Raw genomic sequence first — 22082 nt, 5'->3', positions numbered from 1 at the left:
GGTAGTTGCCATCAGATCACCTTTTGAAGCATTAGGAACAAACATACACGGCTCCCCTGCAAAAGGTACACGCACACAGCAATTTGAGCAGGAGATGAATATAATGCTGCAAATGTCGCAAACTAAATACCTCACGCTCTAGAAATAACAGTACTTGACTAATGTGTCAATTTTCCCTACATGTAGTGGTATAAAAGCATAAGTCTTGAAATATTTAGTCTCCTAGGAACTACATATTTAAATCTCAGCAGGGTTGACCTAGCTCTTAATAAGCACATACACTCCATACCATAGTTTCCTGCTTTGGCTCCTTCCGGTTTACATTTTTAAAAATGAAGTCTATTTGTTTTATGTGGATATAAGAAGACAGGCATTGCCAGACAGGATCAGACCAGTAGTCCATTTAAACTAATATCCTATCTCTGACAAGGGTCAATAAAGGATGCATCTAACGAAGGTGTAAAATCAGCTTAATAGACAATTATGTAACAACACGCGCACAAAGGGTTTTTTCCCCCTAACTTATGCAGTTAGTGGCTGAGCATAAAGATTTGTAGTCCTTTTTTAAAATCCTAGTAAGTTTAACTGTAGATATTCTTATTATTCTTATCAATGTAAAATTTTCTTTCAGATCTATGGATTGCTTTGCCTTACTAATATCTTGTGACAATGAGTTCCACATGTTAAATTACACTGTGTGAAGAAACATATCTTCTTGCAATATCTTTTATTGGACCAACTTCCATTGGTGAGAGTGACAAGCTTTTGAGCTTACACAGAGCTCTTCTTCAGGTCTGGAAAATGTATTCAGAGTGTCATAGCTAAATACAAGGTGGAACAAACTGTTTAGCATAAGTAGTTAACACAGATTTCAAGGGACCATTCAAGGTGAAGTTGCCCATTAACACCCCTCCAGTAAGACAGAAGACAGCTGGGGGCAGTGTTCTTAGTGGGTTATGGGTTGTTATAAATAAGCCGTAAATCCAGTCTCTCTATTCAGTCCAGAACTATTAGTGTCTAGAAAAGTTATGAATTTAAACTCCCAGGCTCATCTTTTGAAAGCATGTGCAGATTTCCTTTGAGAATGAGGACTGATAGGTCAGCTACAGAGTGATCACTCTATGAAAAGTGTTCACCCACAAGTGATGTGGTGTTTTTATTTTTTATCATTTTCCTGTGTGAGTTCATTCAAGAGCATAGAGATTGTCTGGTTTCCTCCACATAATTGTTATTGGGGCATTTAGAGCACTGTGTGAGGTATGGTTCCTCACCTCTTATTTGTCTCCTCTCTCAATTTTACATTTCTTATCTTTTTAACCTTGTCTCAAAAGCAAATATTTCCAGGCCTCAAAATATTTTCACTGCTTTTCTCACCATTTTTTTTTTCTTTCTGTTAAATCCTTTTTGAAATGAGTGAACAAAACTAAATCATTTGATCTACTTAGATATTTCTATTACCCCCAGAAACACAGTTCCCACATGACGGTATTCAAGAGGAAGGTGTCCCATGATTTTAGGAAGTAACACGATAACATTTCTATCCCTTCCCAAGGGCAACCTAACATCTGGCTCGCTTTTTGGATCACTGGTGCATATCATGCATGTATTTTATTTGAGCTGTCATAATGATACTAAAGATCTTTTTCCTGAGTTATGTCTACTTAGAATCCATCAATGAGTATGTGCAATACAAATGGTTCCTTCCGATGTGCATTATCTTGCACTTACCTAATGTGCATGAATTGCATGCGACGCCAGGTTTCTCAAGTGCATAACTCTGTCAGAGCTTTTCAGGGTTCCACCAAATGGCTCTCTCTATTCCTAAGTAGCTTAAATAATATTGTGTCACCCATACATTTTGGGATCGCATCTTTGGGATCTTTCAGAATGAAAGTAGATACACCAATGTCAAGTATTATTATTATTATTGTTACTATTAATCTGGTGTTGTGTTTTTTCCAATGCAGAGGGCTTCCATGCCACTTTTTCAACTGTTATTTCAAGCAAATATATGCTACAGTTCTAACCCTGTAACTAATTACCAAATGATATTCTTATTAACTCTTTGATTTGTAATGTTATTAATGCAGCCAGTTAACAACAAGATGTTCAGCAAATGGAAATGTTCAAACTTACAACATGCTACTCTGCCCTGGCATATATAACAGATTTTTGTACTGATACAGAAATATACTTCTCATGTATTCCTCTATGCCAATTTTAGGACAATTCTGTATTTTCAACATTGTTGCTATGTTTATTGTTATATTTCTACTAAAGCATTTGAAAAACTAAACTTTATTATGCTGGTCTCATATTCTTTTGTGCTTTACTGGTAGCCAGTAAAGCAAAAGGAAGTTTTGAAGAGTAGGAGAAAAAGGTTTCAATCTGTGGCATTTGTGATCCCTCATTAAGGAAAACATGCTCAAGTAAGAAATAGCACATAAAAAGCTGCAACTTCTTAGCAATTTGGGTAAGAAAATGTGTCCCTTGTTATATTTAAAATAAAGCATTTGAGCGGAAATGCAATGTGTTGAAGTTATAGATTGGGGCAGTTGTAGATAAAACACTTTTATCCCTTATCTTGATGTCACTTAAACATTGGAGAGATTGCAAATAATTGCATTCTCACTTCAGAGAATAGCGCAGGATCAGAATAGCAAGCAGCTGTCCAGTCCTAGCTTTTTACAGAGATTGTTTTCACTGTTCAAGCTACGTAAACTAATGAATTAAAATCTAGAAAGAGCTTTTCTTTTTTTCAATTCAAGTGTATAATGATAGCCAAAGTTTCAATCAGATGTCAACCTCTTTGCAAATTAATCTTCCTACATCCCTATGTCATGATTTTTGCTGAAGAATTAACTCTCGGAGGGCTAGTTTAGTGGGATTGCCGCAGAGCTGTGACAGGTGCTGTAGTACAGAAGAGTCTTTACTTAGAGATATGCTTAAGAGAACTCCCATTCTTAGGCCAGGTCTACACTACAGACTTATCTTGGTACAACTACGACGCTCATGGGTATGAAAAATCCACACTTATGCACGATGTAGTTATACCGACCTAACCCCCCGTGAGGACAGTGCTATGTTGGTGGGAGAGCTTCTCTCATTGATATAGCTACTAACTCTTGAGGAGGTGGATTAATTATGCTGACAGGAGAAGCTCTCCCTTCAGCAGAGAAGCATCTTCACTGGAACACTACAGCAGTGCAGCTGTGCCAATGCTGCGTTTAAAGTGTAGACCCGCTCTCACAGGTGTGTGATTAGGGGCAAGAGAATCACAAACACTAGTCACACAAATGCCAGTGGATTCATAAAATAAGATTGGCATCAAAATTGGACATGGCTGTTTGACAGTCTTCCTGGCCAGAAGAGGACTGCTGCAATCATACCTTCAGAATAGAGGGGAGAGAAATTAAAAGGGCTTAATTAAATTCCCCAGGACTCCATTTAGACTGGCCACCAGCAGCTCAGACGAGAACTTTAGGGAAATATGCAGCACTGACTGAGGGGGTACTGCTCACAAGAAAACAAATTTAACTTGGTAAATGAAGAACTTGGCTTTTCTCAATCTTCACTAAGCCCATAAATGGTATTCAAAGAGCCTCTAAAACTTTTTCATGCAAAAATTGGTGCAGAGCTCAAAATATCAATCTACTTCAGAGTGCAACTGTCACTGTTGTTTCTGTAAAGATATTTTCTTTGACTTATTCATAAAATGCATACTTTTCCAAAAAGATGGGTTTTTAATTAAAAAAGACAATAACAAAAGGAACCATTTATAGTAGAAGTCTCTGCTTTGCTTTGAAGTATTCAATTCAAATAAGTGCCTGTTAAAAATACACTTTCTAGCACAAGGTACTATACAGTGCATTTCAAAGCGAGCCAACAAAACTTACACAAAAACTATATAAAATCACAAAACCTGATTAATGTGTTAAAGAATAAACATTTTACAAAAATCCAGGAAGAGAAAAGCACGTTAACCCTTTGTCCCAGTTGTGCCATGGACTGCTCAAAAATACTCATAGATCTAAAACCTCTTGACAACACAGAGCCAGCTCTCTCCTCCCACACCATCTTCTCCAGCCCTGTGCAGGCCAACCTCTTCACTCCCTCCTGCTGAGGAAATACAACTTCCTTCCTCAGTAGGTCAGTTGATCTACAGCTGCTACTCGTCTTTGGACATCCATAACTCCAGCTATGAATACTACCTCATCTACCTACCTCCTCCCACTGCTCCAGCTCTTTCATCCACTTGATCCAGCCTACTTCTTTTGCTCTGGCACCTGCACTACTCACTTATCTGCAAATAATAGCATCCTTTTATTCCTTAAAAAAATTCAGGGGAGGTTAAATTCAATAGTGATTTGCACTGCTAAAAATAACAGAATATATTTTTAAAAATTCTGCTCAGTGCCAGTGTAAAATCAAAGAGCAAAGAAGAGTGCTGAACAATTCAGCCTAGAAGAAGAGGAGCTTTCCTGAATAACCGGAAAAATAAAAAATGGCCAATCACACCTCAGAGACGCAGCCAAAGTTGTTATTCCGGTATCAAGTCAAGTCCAAAAAGGAACCAAAAACTACACGAGAGCCCCCATTTTATCACATAAGCAAGCCAGAAAGACATTGCTGTGTCAGTCTACCAAAGCAGATGTAATAAACGAGACTTCAAGCAATGGATAAGAAAAATAAGCCCATTAAGAACAATACACACTTCTATCTATGGAACTAACATGGCCTTCATTATCACTGTATCTGAGCACCGCACAGTTTTTCATGTATTTATTTTTCACAACCCTTCTGTGAGGCAGGCCGGTGCTATTATGCTCAATGTTCACATAGGGAGCTGAGGCACAGAGAGACTAAGTGACTTGTCCAAGGTCACACAATAAGTCTGTGTCGGAGCAGGAAATTAACCTTGGATCTCCCAAGTCACAGGCTAGAATCCTAACCAATGGACCACCCTTCCTCACTTATCTCTCTCTCTTTGGTTTTCACTCCCACCCCATCACATCTCAGTTTGGTGAAAAGGACCGTAGCTTGTTCACTTCCCTGTGTGGGGGGTGAGTCTACTGTTCAGAGCAGACCTGTAGGAGTGATTACTACAGAATTGGGATCCAAAGTCCTTACTCAGGCAAAACTCCCATTGAATGTCATGTTCAACCAGTGCTCAGCTGCCACTCTGCTCTTGAGACAACCAGAATGATGAGTTGAGTTCAGTGAGGATTTGACTAGAATAATTTGGTCTTTGTGCCTATTTTCAGCTTTGAACCATCTCAGCATGTGAATATGAGTAAGTCATGTAACCAGCTGTAAAGTGAGGATAAGAATACTTACCTGCCCTTCCAGGGGATTTGCAAGGCTTATACAATGTTTCTAAAGTGCTTTAAAGACCTCACAGGAAAGGTGCATAGAATACAAATTATTTTGATCATTATTATCTAATATGGTAAGAGAAGCTATCATCCCTTAGGAAGCTTGCAGCGCAAACGTGAAAATGACAGAAACTATTACATATGATATCAGCTGATCCCATAAACGTGTATTGCTACTGTGTAATTACGACCCACAGTTTAATAATGTGGTAATGCTACCTTTTTCCTCGTGAAAATCATTCCATCGCTACCATGCACACAACTGTCCGATAACTACAAAATCTCATCACAATCAACCCAATTATTGCTGTACATTTTTACTGCTGAAGGAGATCTCATACCTGATTCTCATCCTGCACCTCCATGCTGTACTGGGGCCCCGGCTGTACCTCTGTGACTTTCTCTCCAAGGAGGAAGCCCAGGCGAGTCATGAGTGTGTTTGCTGCCTCATCTACGGATGGAGGGGGTCCCAGCTCCTGCTCAGCTTCACCTGAATAACAAGAAAAGCATCATTTATTATGGAAACTATTTAACTTTATTATTGTTCACCCACTGTTTTAATTGACAAAGTATAGCCAACTTTTCACACGGCAACTCCACTCTACAGATTTTCAGGTTACTCACATCTTCTCTCTCTTACTTAATGCTATTTGCTGGACATTAATTTATTTAGATTGTTGTCACTCAACACTTCTTTTAATGCTACCCTTTATTCCTTCTCCCTCTGCTTATATCCTATTCGCAACACCTCATCTTAGGCAAGATGCAGACGGTCATCCCCTTCCCCCTGAAGTTCATGATCAAACTCTCTAGGCTCAATCAAGAAATGGAACGTTGCTGAAACACAATCCTGTAACCATGCTCCTCTCACGTACACAGCCAAATAAGTCACCTTCATGTCACTTCAAGAGAACTCATGACTATATGTGAACTGTCTGATCTTCTTTTAGCAATGCACTGAAGTGGCATCCATACAGTAGGCCCGCACTTTTAAGCAGCTGAAATTCATTATTTCATAACATGAAGGAATTTGTTTAAAGACTGATCTGTTGTTCATTAGGAAAAGTAGGTAAGATAAAAGTCCCATTTTTAGCCTGTTCCAGGGCCTGACAAGTCAGTTCAATTCACATCCATACGTAATAAAAAACTCACAATTTGAGTGTACTCCTTACAACACTTTTAGCAGCACTTTGGTAAATTAACCAAAGTCTTTAATACTCTCAAAAAGTTTTAAAAGCACAGGGTTTTTTAATCGACTGAGAGATCCAACTTCTTTTGTGCAACCATTCTATAAAAAAATAAATTGAGAAGGATTTTTATCACACCTGCTGAATCTGGGAAAATATTGCACAAGAAACCATAATAGTTCCTAGGATGATATGATCTACCAAGTCAAATAATCCCTTTTTGTGTTTTCAGAATTTCCAATTATGAATTTACTTGTGAAATGTAAAATCTTGTACTGTGCTCTGTCTGCTAGGCAAAAAAACATTTAAACTTTTTATATATATTTGCACCATAGATTATACTGACTTTGAAGGAGCCTATCGGGAAAATGATACATAAGTATGAGGAAAAGTGAACAAAAAATGTGGATGCTTTGGACTATTTTATCTATTCTATTTACTTCCCACAAGAGCCCTTCTTTTAACTCCCCTAAAAGCTTCACAGAATCAAACCATTATTGCTAAAGGTCTCTGAAACTGACAAAAACCTAAGATTCATAAAGATAGTTGAAACTTCACTCAACACATCCAGTTGTGCCTAGAAATATATATGGCACATAGAATCCCCTATTATTTCAAAGCAGCACGAAAGCTCGTATCCAACCGTGTGGGTTAGGCTAGAGGTTCAGACTTTAATCTGAATCTACTGGTTTTTATCAGTTTCATTCAGACCCTCACTGTCATAGGTTGCGTGCTTCAGGTCGGATGTTAGAGCCAACATGTGGTCTATCCAGCATGATGAGAGAAAGGAAAGCCCAGTACATCCTCTGCCACAGGAATCAAGCCAGTTAAGGCAGGAAAGAACAATATATGCAACCATCATCCGCCAGCCATCATTTGCTGCTGATGCTGTACAGTGTCAGAGGAAATGCACTCTAACCCACAGACCATGCTTTTTTGTGCATTTTTTACATGGCTGGTGTAGAAAGGCTTCCAGGTGATCACCAGTAGTTGAGACGCATGTCAGTGAAGCCTGCTCAGCCACTGGCATTTTAACTGTAGTAGTGTTCTCCCGCATTGTTACCATCATTGGAATTGAACTGGTGTTAGTGTAGGTGGAAAATTTTTCCTAAGAAATGCTAGAGTAATCAAAGCCATAACAGAATACCTGCTGGAAAGGAAAATGTTTAGTATGTTGACTGTAAATAACCATAAGCTACAAGAGTGTTGCTATATTTTTATGGACATTTTTAAAAACCTAATATCCAATTAACTATACTGTGTTTCTAAACATACTCAGCACCTGTCTCCGTTGTGGACAGAAATATGGTGCAAAATAACAGGCATATTTCAATTTCAGCCTGAGACTTGAAAGTCACAAAGAATTATCTTAATTGGAAAAAAACTTGAAAGAGTCAAAGAAACATTAGGAAATGCAAAGCTATATGGTTCCAGAGGAGTAGCCGTGTTAGTCTGTATACAGCAAAAACAACGAGAGTTCTGTGCACTTTAGAAATTAAATTTGTTAGTCTTTAAAGTGCCACAGAACTCTCGTTGTTAAAGCTATATGGGAGACAGGAGAAAGGACACAGTACTGGGGTAAACGTAGGCTCCATTAGAACACTGAAAACAGTCACTATGAATTATCCTGACCATGGGACTGTTCTATACAAAGGAGCAGACAGAAATCTGAGAGAGAGAGACAGACAGATAAACTGTCAAAAAGGTAGGAGTTCCCGGGTCTAACTTCAGTCAAGATGAACTCATGGCCATGCTATTGATTATTTACTAGTTTAAAGATGTGAGAATATTTATGATATGTTGGTTGATAATATATATTAGGCTGGTATGTGAAATTATTTAGAATATTTATGATATGTTGGTTGATAATATATATTAGGCTGGTACTGCATATACAATGAGAATTATTATGAATCCAGAAAAAAATCCAACTCCACTTTCCAGAGCAGGATCTAGCTCTGCAGTGCTAATAGCAGTAAAATCTTATCCTAGTCAGAACAGTCAGCAGATATTATTGATACACAACACACAGATCTGTTGAGTAAGATAGTGGCATTTTTACATAGTATCTTTTAGGAGTAGAACCACATTTTAAAGTCAATTTGCTTTTTAGATATACTTTTTCCTTTAATGAAAAGTATCTTACTAAATATCTTATCTTTCCCTTCTTGAATATAGGATTGGTCAACGTTCTCAAAAGGTGCTGGAGAAAGTAGCCTACAGCTAGGGTAGAGGCAGGTTGCTTTTACATGTCGTTCTTTTACAAGTACTCTGGAAAGGTACAACTCAGTTGAAGCTGTAACCTTCTATGAGACCTCAATAAATAGATTAGTCTACAGCTCCTAAGGAGCGCAGTTCAAGGTCATAATTTCATTTCAAAGAAACATAAAACAACTTTTCATAGTCTCCATCATATTAAAGCGGATTAAAAGTTTTTAAAAGGATAGATAAGGATGATTAAACAAATACTAGTTGGGAGTCCACCTTACTGTTAACAGCTACAGAATCTCATACACAACATAGACTCCAATTCGTAACAACGATCAACACTATGGACACGCATCCTGAGTTGTCTTAAATGGAGCCTTCAATGCTATGAAAATGATAAAAGGAGATAATGCGCTTTGCTGCCGAGAGCTGTCCTCGGAGTTGCTGGCTATATTGTAGCTTTATCGTATTGTTTTGTTTTGATGTAAGGAGCTGACAGACCATAGTAATGAGCACAGGACAGATTTAAGATACAGACAGATTTTGATCCAGCCTCTAATTTTCTGAATTGCTGACCACCCACTTTCACAATGAAGTCAATGGGTGCTGTGAGTGCTCACAACCTCTGAAGGAAATCAGGCTCAGAATAGATAGCTTTAGACAGATAAAAATGATGTAAATTTACAATTCCAATGTCTAACAAGAGTAAGTTTTATAGGGCTGTGGAATGCCTCCTGGCCATCCATATGAAAATCCAGGTCATAATAATTTTTTTATGTTTATTATGTATCCATTAGCAAGATATCGAAACATTTGATATAACTGAAACTCAGCACACACTGAATTAACTCTCTGCAGCAGACAGCACAAACTGCTCTTTCCCTTGCATTGCAGCAAACTGTAACAACCAACCCTGCAATGGGGTAGAGTAAACCCAATGCTTGACCAGAAGGATGTATTTTCAACCCTGTCTAGAAAATCTGTGCTTTGGTGTACTGCCAGAGAGAATGAATTCTTCACCCAGAGACCTTCCACTGAAAATGCCCTTTCCTTCCTATTATCACGGAGCAAATCTTGTCACATCCGTGAGAATGGATGTGTCTGAAGCAGAACCACTGTGATTCTGCTGCATGGGAGACTGGCTGCAGAGAGGGTGTGAGCGCAGCTCCCTGTGTGTGTAGAGGCTCTGTATGAGTCACAGTACAGTGGGCCAGGCAAGTCCGTGGAGGAGCAGGAGTTGGAGGATCCACTGCTAAAGCCCCTGAAGAACTTCCCATCACACAGCCTTGTTACTTAGGCCCTGCCTTCTGGAGGGAAAAAAGTTTTGGGTTTTTTTACACTATAGGTACTAACACATGACATGTAAGTTATCCTGAAGTAAAAACACAGTGAAAAACAGGCATTTAGTTTTACCACCAGGTAAACTCACGGAGGTCAACCTCTGGAGGGGATATAGGACTGCTTACCTCACAGTAAAACTAAGTGCCCGGTCTTCACCATGTTTTTGCCTCAGATAGGTCCATGCATGTTAGATACCCAAGGTAAAAAATGAACCTTTTTTAGCAGGGAAGACGAGGCCCTGGACTATGTACTGGAGACTGGTTTAGTGTCTAAAAGTGCAAATGAAGGGTCAGACTGCATAACCACAACAATTAATTTCACGCATTGCAGTGCTGCATGGGGAGAGAAGCAGTTTCTTCAGTAGCCAGGTCCAAACTATAAAGCTCTTTATATTTCAAACGAGTGCCTTGAAAGGCACTTGGAAGCAGAGGAGAATCCAATCCAGTTCACTGACCACCGGTGAAATGTGGTCATGCTAATCCATTATCAGGCTGAAATGCATTACGATGATTAGCTAGTTTCAGTAGTAATGGCAAAGTACACTGGACACTTTGTAGCGTTTGGGGCAGAACAGCTGGTTTCATCTGTCTCAAAGTAGAAATGGCTCTCTGAACAGTCAAAGCAGCTTGCTCATTTGAGTCTATAGGTTTAACCTTGCACACACTCCTCTGATCTATATTAGCCTTAAGAAGCCAGCAAGTGGTATAAAACTGTCATTTACCTCTCAAAAAAACAAAACTGATGAGCTTATTCTAGGTCATAGCACCTTGAAATGGCTGGATACAGTCTCATTATATGGAGGATAAGATGTCTGCATAGCGATTACAACACTTTAATTCACTTTAAAAGTTCTGCTGACGTTACAAGCCACGAAAATGCACAATTCAAACAATTTATAAATGGCAGCCAAGCCCTGAGCATGTCCAATTTACCATGGAGTCACCAATTGTTATTTTATTGTAACTTTCAAAGTACAAAAAACTTGGAACTCAAGCAAGGTAGTTTTGTATTGGCTTATTCTGCCTTTTGGTTCTACAGCTTTTAAAAAAGTTTGGAGCATTTAATTAACTTGATATCCCAGAAGAGACAAAACAGCTCCTAGACGTCTATGCAAGGGCAATACAAAAGGAAGTTTACTCCCCTTTCACGGATGACAGTAAGACATAAGACCCACTCACTGAGTTCAGTGAAAGTGCATAACCATTTTATTCTCCATCACTATTTATTCTATCCACTGAATACTATGCACCAAATTTTCTAAGTAATAACCAATATATCAATAATTGTATCCAATTCTAAGCTCAGCTGCATTCATGCAAGGCCACTGAAGTCAATGGGATTCATGTGTGAGAGATCAGAATCTGGCCCAGAGGTTGAAGCTCTGGTTGTGTATTGTATCAACTTGCACATTTCTATATAAACATTGAAGTAATAAAATAGATGAGGTCAAAATATCTCTCCATAACTAAATCCATTGTGTCTGGCGGGTGGGAGGGACCCAAGAAGATTGTATAATTTTATGTCCAATGTATTGTTCAATATGTCTTCACAAAGAGGCAAGTTAGAAAGAGATTTCCATCTCAGTGTGTGATTAAAAGTGGGTGCAAATTTTGCATCTATTTTCAAAGGCACCACACTAAAAAGGTAAACTCCCCCCTCCCCCAAAAGAAATACATTTGATTAGTCATATTCTCTCCTCTGCTACCAACTCTTCATAGACTCTGCCTCTTACATATTGCTAATCAGTTTTTGAGTAGCAGAGCACTTTGCGTATTTTAACAAGGGATTTTGTGCATGGGTTTTTTTCAGTGTTTGCTTCTTGGTGCCACAGCCTGCAAAAGTGAAATAAATTCAATTGCAAAAATTACCCATTAGCTGTGATCTGGCACTGAAAAATGTTTCATTGACAGTGGTGTCTGTGCCCTGGAACTGAACCAGTTACACTGATGGGAAGTGACTGGATGTGGAACTGGAAACGCAAAGGTATCTACAGAGGTATGAATGGGAAGATGGGACTGAGCCCTTTCTTTGCCTTCCAGGAAGGCTAAAGAGAGGAGATGCTTTTTAGTCTCCTTGCCTCTTTTTACCTTCATCACCTTCTGCACACTCCCATCCACACCAGCCTTCTCAAGACTCCTGGTGCCCACACCCTACCCTTAAACAAAGTTATAGCCTAGATGCTTATACTGTTCTCCAGTGGTAAGCTATTGGTCCATGGCCATTCGTTGTTTATGTGATATTGTGTTCTAGAGGTATACCCCTGATCCTGGGGAGGAATGAAGAATGGTGAGATGACTCGTGGAAGACAGGAAGTCCATCTTTTTCCTTGTGCACTATGGATGAAATTCTTAGATACATAACAACATAAAACAGCCTTGGGAGAGGCAGAGCTATGGTTACTGTAAACCACCTTCGCAGCCCCTCCATTTCTGGGCTGTCACAGGAGTGAGAGAGGCCCATGGAAGAAGCGAGGTGCTTCCCTTCTGCGTGCTGTCTACACTGCGCTGACAGGAACAGTGTTCCCATAGACACAGCGCTACGCTTCTTGAGGGGGTGGGTTTTACTGAGTCGACTTCCTGATCGATTGAGCGTGTCTATACTGACCGCTCAATCGATCCAGAAAGATCAATCTGGTGGCGGCAAATTTGCTGCCGTCAGTATAGACATGGCCATAGAGCCCTGAGGACTACTTCTGTTTTGATAGCATATCACAAGCTGCCTAGGAGCAGTTCTGCCCAGAATCTTCACAGTACAGTATGGTGGTCCCACCCCAACATATCTGATCTGTTACAGTCTTTTGTACAAACTAATCCTTTTGCATTGGGTACACACGCTAAATGCATACTTTATCTGCTGCAAAAACCCTCGTGAATTTTCTCCGAAAAGTAAATTACAGTGCAGCAGCAGATGACACTTCAACGTTACATACCACAAATCTTTTAAATTATTTACAAGTGATGTACATCAAGTGATGCAGAACATCAGTCTCAGAATAAATATTTAGGGCAGAGTTTGTAAATATATTGGTTTGTGTGCATTGTATATTATGCCATTAAAGATAGATTTTTACAATGATAATGTATTTTCCTTTTCCAAGATATTTGCAAGATTTCCTATATTTTAAATACTGCAGAGAACACGATAGAGTTAACTTCAGTAAATGGTAAAGATGCAGTTTTTAACAGCAATCACTGTTTGACCACCATTGCTCTGAATGGAATGTTAGACCTGTTCCAGTGTTTGTGACAATGGCCCCAATCCAGCAAAAACTTCAACATATGTATAACATTCAACAAGTGTGCAGTCTCGTTGACTACCAGGACTCAAATTACACATGTGCTTAAGTGCTCTGCTGAATCAGGGCCGATGTCACTCTCTGGTTACTTGGAGGCAACAGAGCATACAACCTGTCATTCTACTACAGCTAACAGAGCCCTTAGTTTAAGTGATAGGCCCTGGGCTTGGAGTAGAAAATTCTTAGTTATAATTTCTGAGTTGAAGTACCCATGGAATCAATACAAGACAGAACTCCCTGAAAAGTGATTTATTGTTATGTGCCAATAATGTGCTTGGTGCTGTACAAGTTACAAATGCAATTTTGGTCCCTGTCCCAAGGATCTTATTCATATGCAGCATTAACCTGAAAGACTGAAATTATGCATTTTATGCATATTAAATTGACACATTCTCTTGCAGTCATCATCACTGTCCATAGAAATAATGGAGTTTATTGTGGAGATCTATCAAATCACATACCAAGAAAAGGTAAATTACCTTTGTTATGCTTGTCCACATTCTTATATGAGATGCAACTATAACAAACACATTCACTAATTTCTCAAAACCTTTCTAGTGTGATGGTAAAAATAACTGAATTTATTGTTTCCCTCATTCAAAGAAAAAAGGCAAAACTGGGTTGGGATAGTGTTATGATTCAGTAATTTAAAAACAGCTAAGATTTTTTGTGCACTGACATCAGTAAGAGTCATTAAGAGTCCTCACCAACTTGCAATCAGTCCCTCAAAAGGGACGACTAGGGTTCAAGAGAGAAGAAAATTGTGCTAACCAGTATACATATGTTAAAATAAGAAGAAAAATGAAATCTAGTATCCCTCCTCTTGCATTGTAAGAAGTTGACATCAAGGCTTTCGGATTCTGTGATACTGAACATTCCCGTTACCACAATATTTTAGTAAATTAGATGAGACCAACAGTATTCAAGAAATTACAAAAGAAACTTAATCCAACTCTTACAAGATTGATGAACAGGAAAGACACACTAATAGCTTCTGGCTTTTGTCTTTAATCTCCAGAAGTGACAGGTAGCTGTGCTCTGTGTGGCTCACATTGCTTTATGTAAGACAAACACATAACAGTTTTTACACAGATGTGAAACAGGTTGTCCCACTGTAGATTAAAATACCACTCATGTTTAGACTGTCTGGTGTTTTACTAGCCAGGTCAGAACAATCTTGAAAGAAGTAAATCAGAGCACTGAAGTCTTAACTTTGCTGCATCCACAGACTGAATTCAGGAATAGAAAAAATAAAGTCATTTCAGAAACCAGCATGGTACCAACATCCAATTTTCTAGCACGGGAATTTTAAAAGTGAGGGTCTGAGTGAGAGCCCTGGGAAAGCAGAGCCAAGCAGTACCAGCTACTCAGACTGCTGTAGTCACAAATGTCAAATTCTACCTTGCAGCTACTCTCCAACAAAACCAACGAAGTCTTTGGGGTTGCACAGCTGCAACTGAGGGAGCAACGTTGTCCAAGAAAGCTCTTCAATTAAAATCAGACCTGCTTCCCCAAGCGTCTGCAGCTGTTGCTATCCTTGAAGCAGCTTTCCCTGCCTTATTGCAGCAGCATAGCAGTGTCCCTGCTAGCCATCTGACAAACAAGGTTTGTGCGTAAAGAAGAGTGCACCACTGCATCTAGTTCTTGCTGTCTGTCCCTCTGAAAGCTTCAGAGAGCCTACATGGGAAACAAAAGAGCAATGCTGCCAACCCTCTCAACTTTATTGAGTCTCATGATATTTGGGGCATTTTTTAAAGGCCCTTGTCCCACAGTCAAATGATTATGTGGGAACCTCACCTTTCATTTAAAAAGTAAGATTCTAGCCCTCATAGTGGTGGAGAAAAGCTTGAAAATGTGACCCAGTCTCCTCCCCATCTGACCATCAAGTGCTAACTTAGGGAGGAGGAGGAAAGGAACTGCTGGAAAATTGGTAAAAAGTCTGCTGATAAGTAGGAGGGCTACAGGGGTAAGAAAGAAGGCAGAGGACAAGAAGGGGATCGATTGTCCAGGGCCTAAGAGAAGGTTAACTGGCTCAGGCATCTGGAGAACCTGTAAGTCAATTAGCTGGGAAGGGTCTGGGTTGTCTGTGTGAGGAAAAGGTCAACTGGATGGGATGGATGCTGCAGCAGAGGATGAACTGCTCTGGGCTTAGAGAATCAATGTATTGATTGGGGGCAGATGGATTGAATAGAACTGGGCAGCAAGGTCACTGGGGGAGGCAGGACCTGGGTAGGGGAAGACAAGGGAGCAGAACAAGTGGGGGGGGGCAAAGTATTTATTTTGGGCAAAAATTTCAAAATCACCTAAGCAACTTTGGGCTGGTTCACACTGTGGACTTATGCCGATTTAAAGTCCCCTATATTGATTTAAGTACTCCGACGTTCATACTGTCACCACTGTTAAGTCGACTTAAGATGCCAGTAAAATAGATTTAATAAGACCACCTCTGCAAGTGGCATAGCGCCTACATTGACTTTGTAAATTTGAATGAGTGTTTCTGTGAACGTAATGGAGCTTAATTTGAATTAATTAACCTCCGGAATGTATCCCATTATGTTCCATTTTCACCTCTCTGGACAATCAATCTGTTGTGCTCTGTGGTCACAATAGCAGGTAAAGTACCCTCCCCTCAAGCCCCGGGAAGATTTGATTTTCCTGTTTGTTTGGGAGGGGGAAAGGCATGCTGGGGAAGGGATGTCTGGTGAGTTCTCTTTCTTCAGTTCCAGTCTGTGTGTGTGTGTTGAATGCAAGCGGAGAAAACCAACACCCCCACACCCGCCGTCTTTCTATCTGTGAGGGTTTGGAATGCAACCAGAAAAAGCAACCCCCCCACGCTTCTCCCACCCTGATCCTGTCTGTGTGTGTGTAGAATGCAAACAGAGAAAGCAACTCCCCCATGCCCCGATCCTGTCTGTGTGTGTGTTGAATGCAAGAAGACAAATCCAAGAAAAACCTCCAGGGCCTCTGCCAGTCTGCCCTGGTGGAAAACTCCTTCCCAGCCCCAAATATGACGATCAGCTAAACCCTGACAAGACTCATCAGCCAGACACCCGGAAAAGGATTCTGTGTAGTTACTGACAACTCACCCCATCTAACACTGTGAATAAGTGACCTGTCCTTTCCATTTACCACTCCCCAATTTTTGTATCATCTGTAAGCATTATCAGTGATGATTTATGTTTTCATCCAAGTCATTAATAAAAATATTAAATAGCACAGGGTCAAGAAACAATCTCTGCAGGACCCCACTGGAAATACACTCACTCAATGACAATTCCCCATTTACAGTTACATTCTGGGAACTAACATTCAGTCAGTTTTTAATCCATGTAGCGTGTGCCATGTTAATTTTGTATCATTCTAGTTTTTTAATCAAAATGTTGTGCGGTACAAAGTCAAATACCTTATCAAAGTTTAAGTATATCATGTCAACACTACAATCTTTATTAGCCAAACTTGTAATCTCATCCTCCTCCACCCCCCCACCCCCTGCACCCCCCCAAAAAAAAACAAAAAACAAAAAAAAAACCCACACACATCAAGCTAATTTGATGGGATATGTTTTTTATAAACCCATATTGATGTGCGTTAATTACAAACCCGCCTTTAATTCTTTTTTTCATCGGGTCCCATACAGCCACTCCATTATATTCCCTGGGACTGATGTGAGGCTGACAGAACAATAGTTGCCTGGGACATCCCATTTATCATTTTTAAAATTGGGCACAAACATTAGCCTTCTTCTGTTTTCTGGAACTTTTCCAGTGCTCCACGACTTACAGAAAATCAAAATTAATGGTCTAGTGAGCTCCTCAGCACGCTCTTTTAAAACTCTTGGATGCCAGTTATCTGGACCTACTAATTTTAAAATGTTTATTAGCTTCTGTTTAACCTCTTCCAGAAATACTAGTTGAACTGAAATAGTGTTATCACCATATGATGAGACTATATCATCTGTTTTCCCCCAAAAAACACAATCAAAATATTCATTGAACATTCCTGCCTTTTCTACATTATTATTGATAGTTCTACCATTTCCATTTGATAATGGACCAAAATAACGGTCAGAATTCTTTTTGTTCCTCATATATTTTAAAAACTCCTTAATGTCCTTAATTCTGCTGGCTACAGATTTGTCTTTGTGTTCCTTTGCTTCCCTTATAAATTTTCTGTAATTCCTAACTTGATTTATACTCATTACTATCAATTTCCCCTTTCTTCCATTTGTTATATATTATTTTTATAGCTGTCTAAACTTCCTCTCTAAACCAGGTCAGCCATCTTCCTTGATTGTGGGATTGTAGCTTTATAGGCATCTAGTAATGCCTTCTTAAATGATTCCCAATTATCATTCACACTTTTCTCAAATTCTTTAGGCCATTTATGAGTTTCTTCTCTTCATGTCCTTTGGTACCTTGATTGATTTTGTTCTCAATATCTCAATTTTGTGCTGAGTGCCCACATCTTTCCTCTTTTTACCCTCCCCTTTTGCTATTAGTTTAACGTCTTCCAAACTTCATTAGCCAACCTGTCCCGAAGAAGATTGGTTCACCTTCTATTGAGGTGGAAGCCATCCATACTATACAGCCTTCCTCTCCCCATAGAAGGTGGACCAATGTAACACAAAACCAAATCCCTCTACCCTACGCCACTTAGCTAGCCAGCAGTTCACTTCCAAAATCTTCTGTCTTCCTTTGCTCATAGGACAGGGAGGATCGAGTCGATCGCTTAGACATTCATCTTCTTCAGCACTCTTCTGAGTCCCTTGAAGTCACCTATTATCTGAGCAATATCCTGTGATGTAGTGTCATTAGTGCTGATATGAACCATCACCAACAGATCCTTGCCTGTCGACTTCAGAAGCCTATCCAATCTTAGAGTAATGTCTCATGTCCTGTGGCTCCCGGAAGGCAGCACACCATCTTGTTGTCTGCCTGTACTTTGCATAATGTTCTTTCTATTCTTATCTCCAACACAAATCTTCTGTCTTCCTTGCACGGTTGGAGAACCCTTTGTGGGGAAGCTTGATTTTCTTACATGTTGGGCTAACTGCCATATCTCCATTCCCTTCAACCTTGAGAAATATCTTCCATAGTTTCCATGTTGAGAACCTGGTATTGATTTGGACGTTCAAATGGTGTGGAATTCCTCCTGCTTCTCTTCTCTCGGGTGACTACAACCTACCTATCCTCGTCTGTCTCAAATGGGCATGTAGAATGCCACTATGACCTTTTGCCTCTGGTGGTTATGAATCTGCAGGCCTCCGCTCTGACATCCTCTATCTCTGAATCCTTCGTGGCCAGTCCCATTCTTCCTTGTCTCCGGGGTACTGGTATTTCCCAAACCTTGCTGTCTAGGAACTCCTTAGCTTCTCTGATTCTGATAGTAGTTACTCAAATTCAAGCAGGCAGCATTTAAGAGGCTGCTATCCTACATTTGTGACCAATGCTGAATGCGGATTCTACTCATATTTCCTGAGAAATTCTTAGGATATGAAAATAAATACAGTGTTATTTAGAAAAAAATCTTTTTCCAGTGGAGGCTGTGGCTCCAGCCCTATAAATCTTATGCACGTCCTTGGCTATACTACAATGAACAGCCCCATTCACTTTGATCAGAACCCATTCTAGGACAATTAGAGGAAACAGTCTTGACAACGATATTTTTATCTTTCTTTCAAGATGAAATATCCCATGCTGTGATCTCACATCTACAGCTAAAAAATTCCTTAAAGCCATTTATATTATCATTGACTAGCTTAATAATGAACCACCTGTTTTCATCTATTTTAAGATTTTCTAGTCTTAGGCTTTCTGGTCTGGTACCATACATGAAATAAAATAAAACAATCCTGGATTCCCTCAAATGACATGAATAACCCCCATACAATTCCCAAAATAACACACATGTATTAAGTTTCTCTTTAAAAAAAAATAAAAATAAAAAGCACATAAAATGTGCAGTGCTTCTAACACATAGTACAGTCTAAAAATAATTTCTTAGCCTTGTGAATTTCTACACTGAAATTTGCCCCACATACTACAGCAGCATTTGCTTTAAAACCAAATGAGGATAATGATTTCTTATTGAGTTTTATGACTTAGTGTGAAGGTTACCATCAGTGTACCATTTTTAGATGCATATTGGCTTAAAAAAAAAGTAATGCTTACAGTGCAACCTTATACTGGAGAGTGATTATTATTCCTTTAACGGTGAACATTTTGCTTCTGAAGAATGACTCCCAATATTATCTAAGTTACATTTGAAATCTGAATCAACTGAGGTTTAACCTTGATGAATCAGGATATTGGTTCATGTAATGTAACTCATCATACATTTTATTTTAAAACACTGAACATTTATTATCTTTTAAGTTATCTTAAATGAGAAAATTCTGATTATCTTAGAAAAGTCAAAATAGCTATTTCCTAGGAGTGAACACACACAAAATGACAGAAATAAATCTGAAAATTACTTTGTCAGTGGTTTTAATTGATTATATCATTGTCTGGATTCCTGCCCCAAGAACATTCTCCCACTAGGTGGCATGAACCTGAATTGTTATTTCATAAATTTGCTTTGCATTATGTATATGAGATATTACATCAGACAGCATCCAATCTGTTTCTGGTCCTGCGCATCCCCAGTCATTTCTGAATTAATGAAAGGTATTTTATTAATCATTTCTGGCCAGCAGAAGTTTTAGATTTTAATTAATAATGTAACTGGTCATTAAGTGATCTGCTTACATGGCTTTGCATACTCTCTCTGGAATATGTTCTTTGGTTGTTTGTTTCCTATGAAAACACTATAATAACCTTGCAATAGTGCAAATTGTGTGTAAAATGCTTTAAGTGTTTACACATGATATAGGGCAATGGAGAATCAGACCCACTAACTTAATTTTTACATAAGGCAACAGACAAACAGACCAAGTATGTTTCTATAGCTTACCAATATCAATGCTCTGAACATAAGCCAAACATTTATCTGATTATCTTGGAGGCTAACTTTTAGAACTCTTATACCCCCTACCAAAACTGGAAAGAGGACATAATACCCTTTTGCAACTTCAGTAAGTGATCTGAAATCATAAAGGCACAAATCCTGATTCTAGCACTTAGTTCAAGAAGCAGAGTATCGGTGGAGAGTTCTACAGAGCAGACGGGAAGGAATTCTGTCTGACAAGACATGGAACTACTTCGTAACTGAAACTGCTTTGCTATCCACTGCTCATAGACATCCCAATCTCAAAGGAGGAATAGCCAATGGATTCACTGGCCCTACCGTCACCTAGAGCCCCACCCTGGCAGGGTGGAAGATGCTTCTGCAGAGCAAAGCCCCATGGTGTGCAGAGGGCGTAGATCCCTATAGGGGATCCTGACCTCCTGCCCGCCTTCCCCTGCAAATCCCATACAGCGTACATACCAATTCCACTGCAGTCAGGGCCCTCTCTGATTGTGTGCTTGTACGAGTTACAAGACCATACAGAAGTTGGTCCAAAAAGATATTACCTCATTCACCTTCTCTCTCTCTGATATCCTGGGACCAGCATGGCTACAACAACACTATAAAAAACAGAAGACCACACAGAATAGACAGATGACCTAAATCTTAACTGGAATAGGAAACCCTCTGTAATGATAAATACATTTTGGTGCTGACTTCAAGCTCCACTAAGCTATACAGCTAGCTAGCTTAGACATATCGAAGTGACTAATCTTTCAACTTCAAATCGTCATATTCTAGGTGTTGCTGCTGGCTGGAATGCAGCTCTCATCTCACAGGTGACAGTCTATTACACCACTCAACTATTTCCCCAACGAATTGGGCTTCTCTTCCATTGCAGGGAGCCTCATCATTAATTCCAAATCACCGAGACATTCCCTTACATGAATTCAACAGGCAGTCATTATCAAATAAAATTAAGTACTGTACCAAAGATTATATATAAAATCATATAAGTACCACTCCTTCCAGATGCCACTAGGCTTATGTTCCCCTCTAGTGTTCCTTCACGCATATGCCCAGAAAGACAGTGAAGTTATTTTTAAAAGACACTGAATTTAAACTGAAACCAGATTAACATAATTTCAATGCTATAACAAAATTCAATATCCAGTGTGCTTTATACTCTGTATTCAAAATTTTCAAAAAACCCCAGACTCATATTTGGGGCTAAACTTTCAAGAAAAATCAGCTACCAATTAAGCACTAAGTATCACAAATGGGAACAACTGGGTGCTGTGCACTTTCAAAAAACCGATCCTAATTTAGGTTCCTAAAATGGTAGCTGAACTCTGGAAAATATTCTACATTTTGGTAGAAGGCAGATGTGAAGGAGGCAAAAGGACCTATTGGGATACACTTTCAGCTGATGTAAATCAGAGCCACAGTAATTATTACCAACTAAAATTGTAGGGCCTATTGTTTTCAAATGATCACACTGAAGATTAAATTTGGGTCTATCCACCCATCTTTGAACACACAATCTCCCATCTATATTTATGGGAGTTACACATGTTGATGGAAGAACTGACCATGGCTCATGAGACAGGTTGGACGATGTTATATTAAATTGCTTTCAATGCTGAGTACAAGATTCCCAGTCAAAGAAAGAATCTTCCCTTTTAAAATTAAGCTGTTTGCTAAAAACCAAGCAGTAAGATTATCTTA

General features: G+C 39.3%; 1 protein-coding gene across 10 annotated transcripts in view; it reads right to left on the bottom strand.

Annotated features, from left to right (window-relative positions):
- TANC2 (tetratricopeptide repeat, ankyrin repeat and coiled-coil containing 2) overlaps positions 1–22082 on the bottom strand; it is a 492680-nt gene that overhangs the window by 156876 nt on the left and 313722 nt on the right. For all 10 annotated transcript variants that reach the window (XM_067540990.1, XM_067540986.1, XM_067540987.1 and 7 more), the window contains one exon: positions 5717–5865. In XM_067540990.1, coding sequence (XP_067397091.1) covers positions 5717–5865 — 149 coding nt within the window. The remainder of the gene's footprint in view (positions 1–5716; positions 5866–22082) is intronic.

This window comes from Emydura macquarii, unplaced genomic scaffold (genome assembly GCF_026122565.2).
Source record: "Emydura macquarii macquarii isolate MOO-44397 ecotype Brisbane River unplaced genomic scaffold, CSIRO-AGI_Emac_v2 contig_629, whole genome shotgun sequence".
Classification (NCBI taxonomy): domain Eukaryota; kingdom Metazoa; phylum Chordata; order Testudines; family Chelidae; genus Emydura; species Emydura macquarii.
The sequence above is the reverse complement of the archived record's forward strand: the minus strand, read 5'-3'. Positions and strand labels throughout refer to the sequence as shown.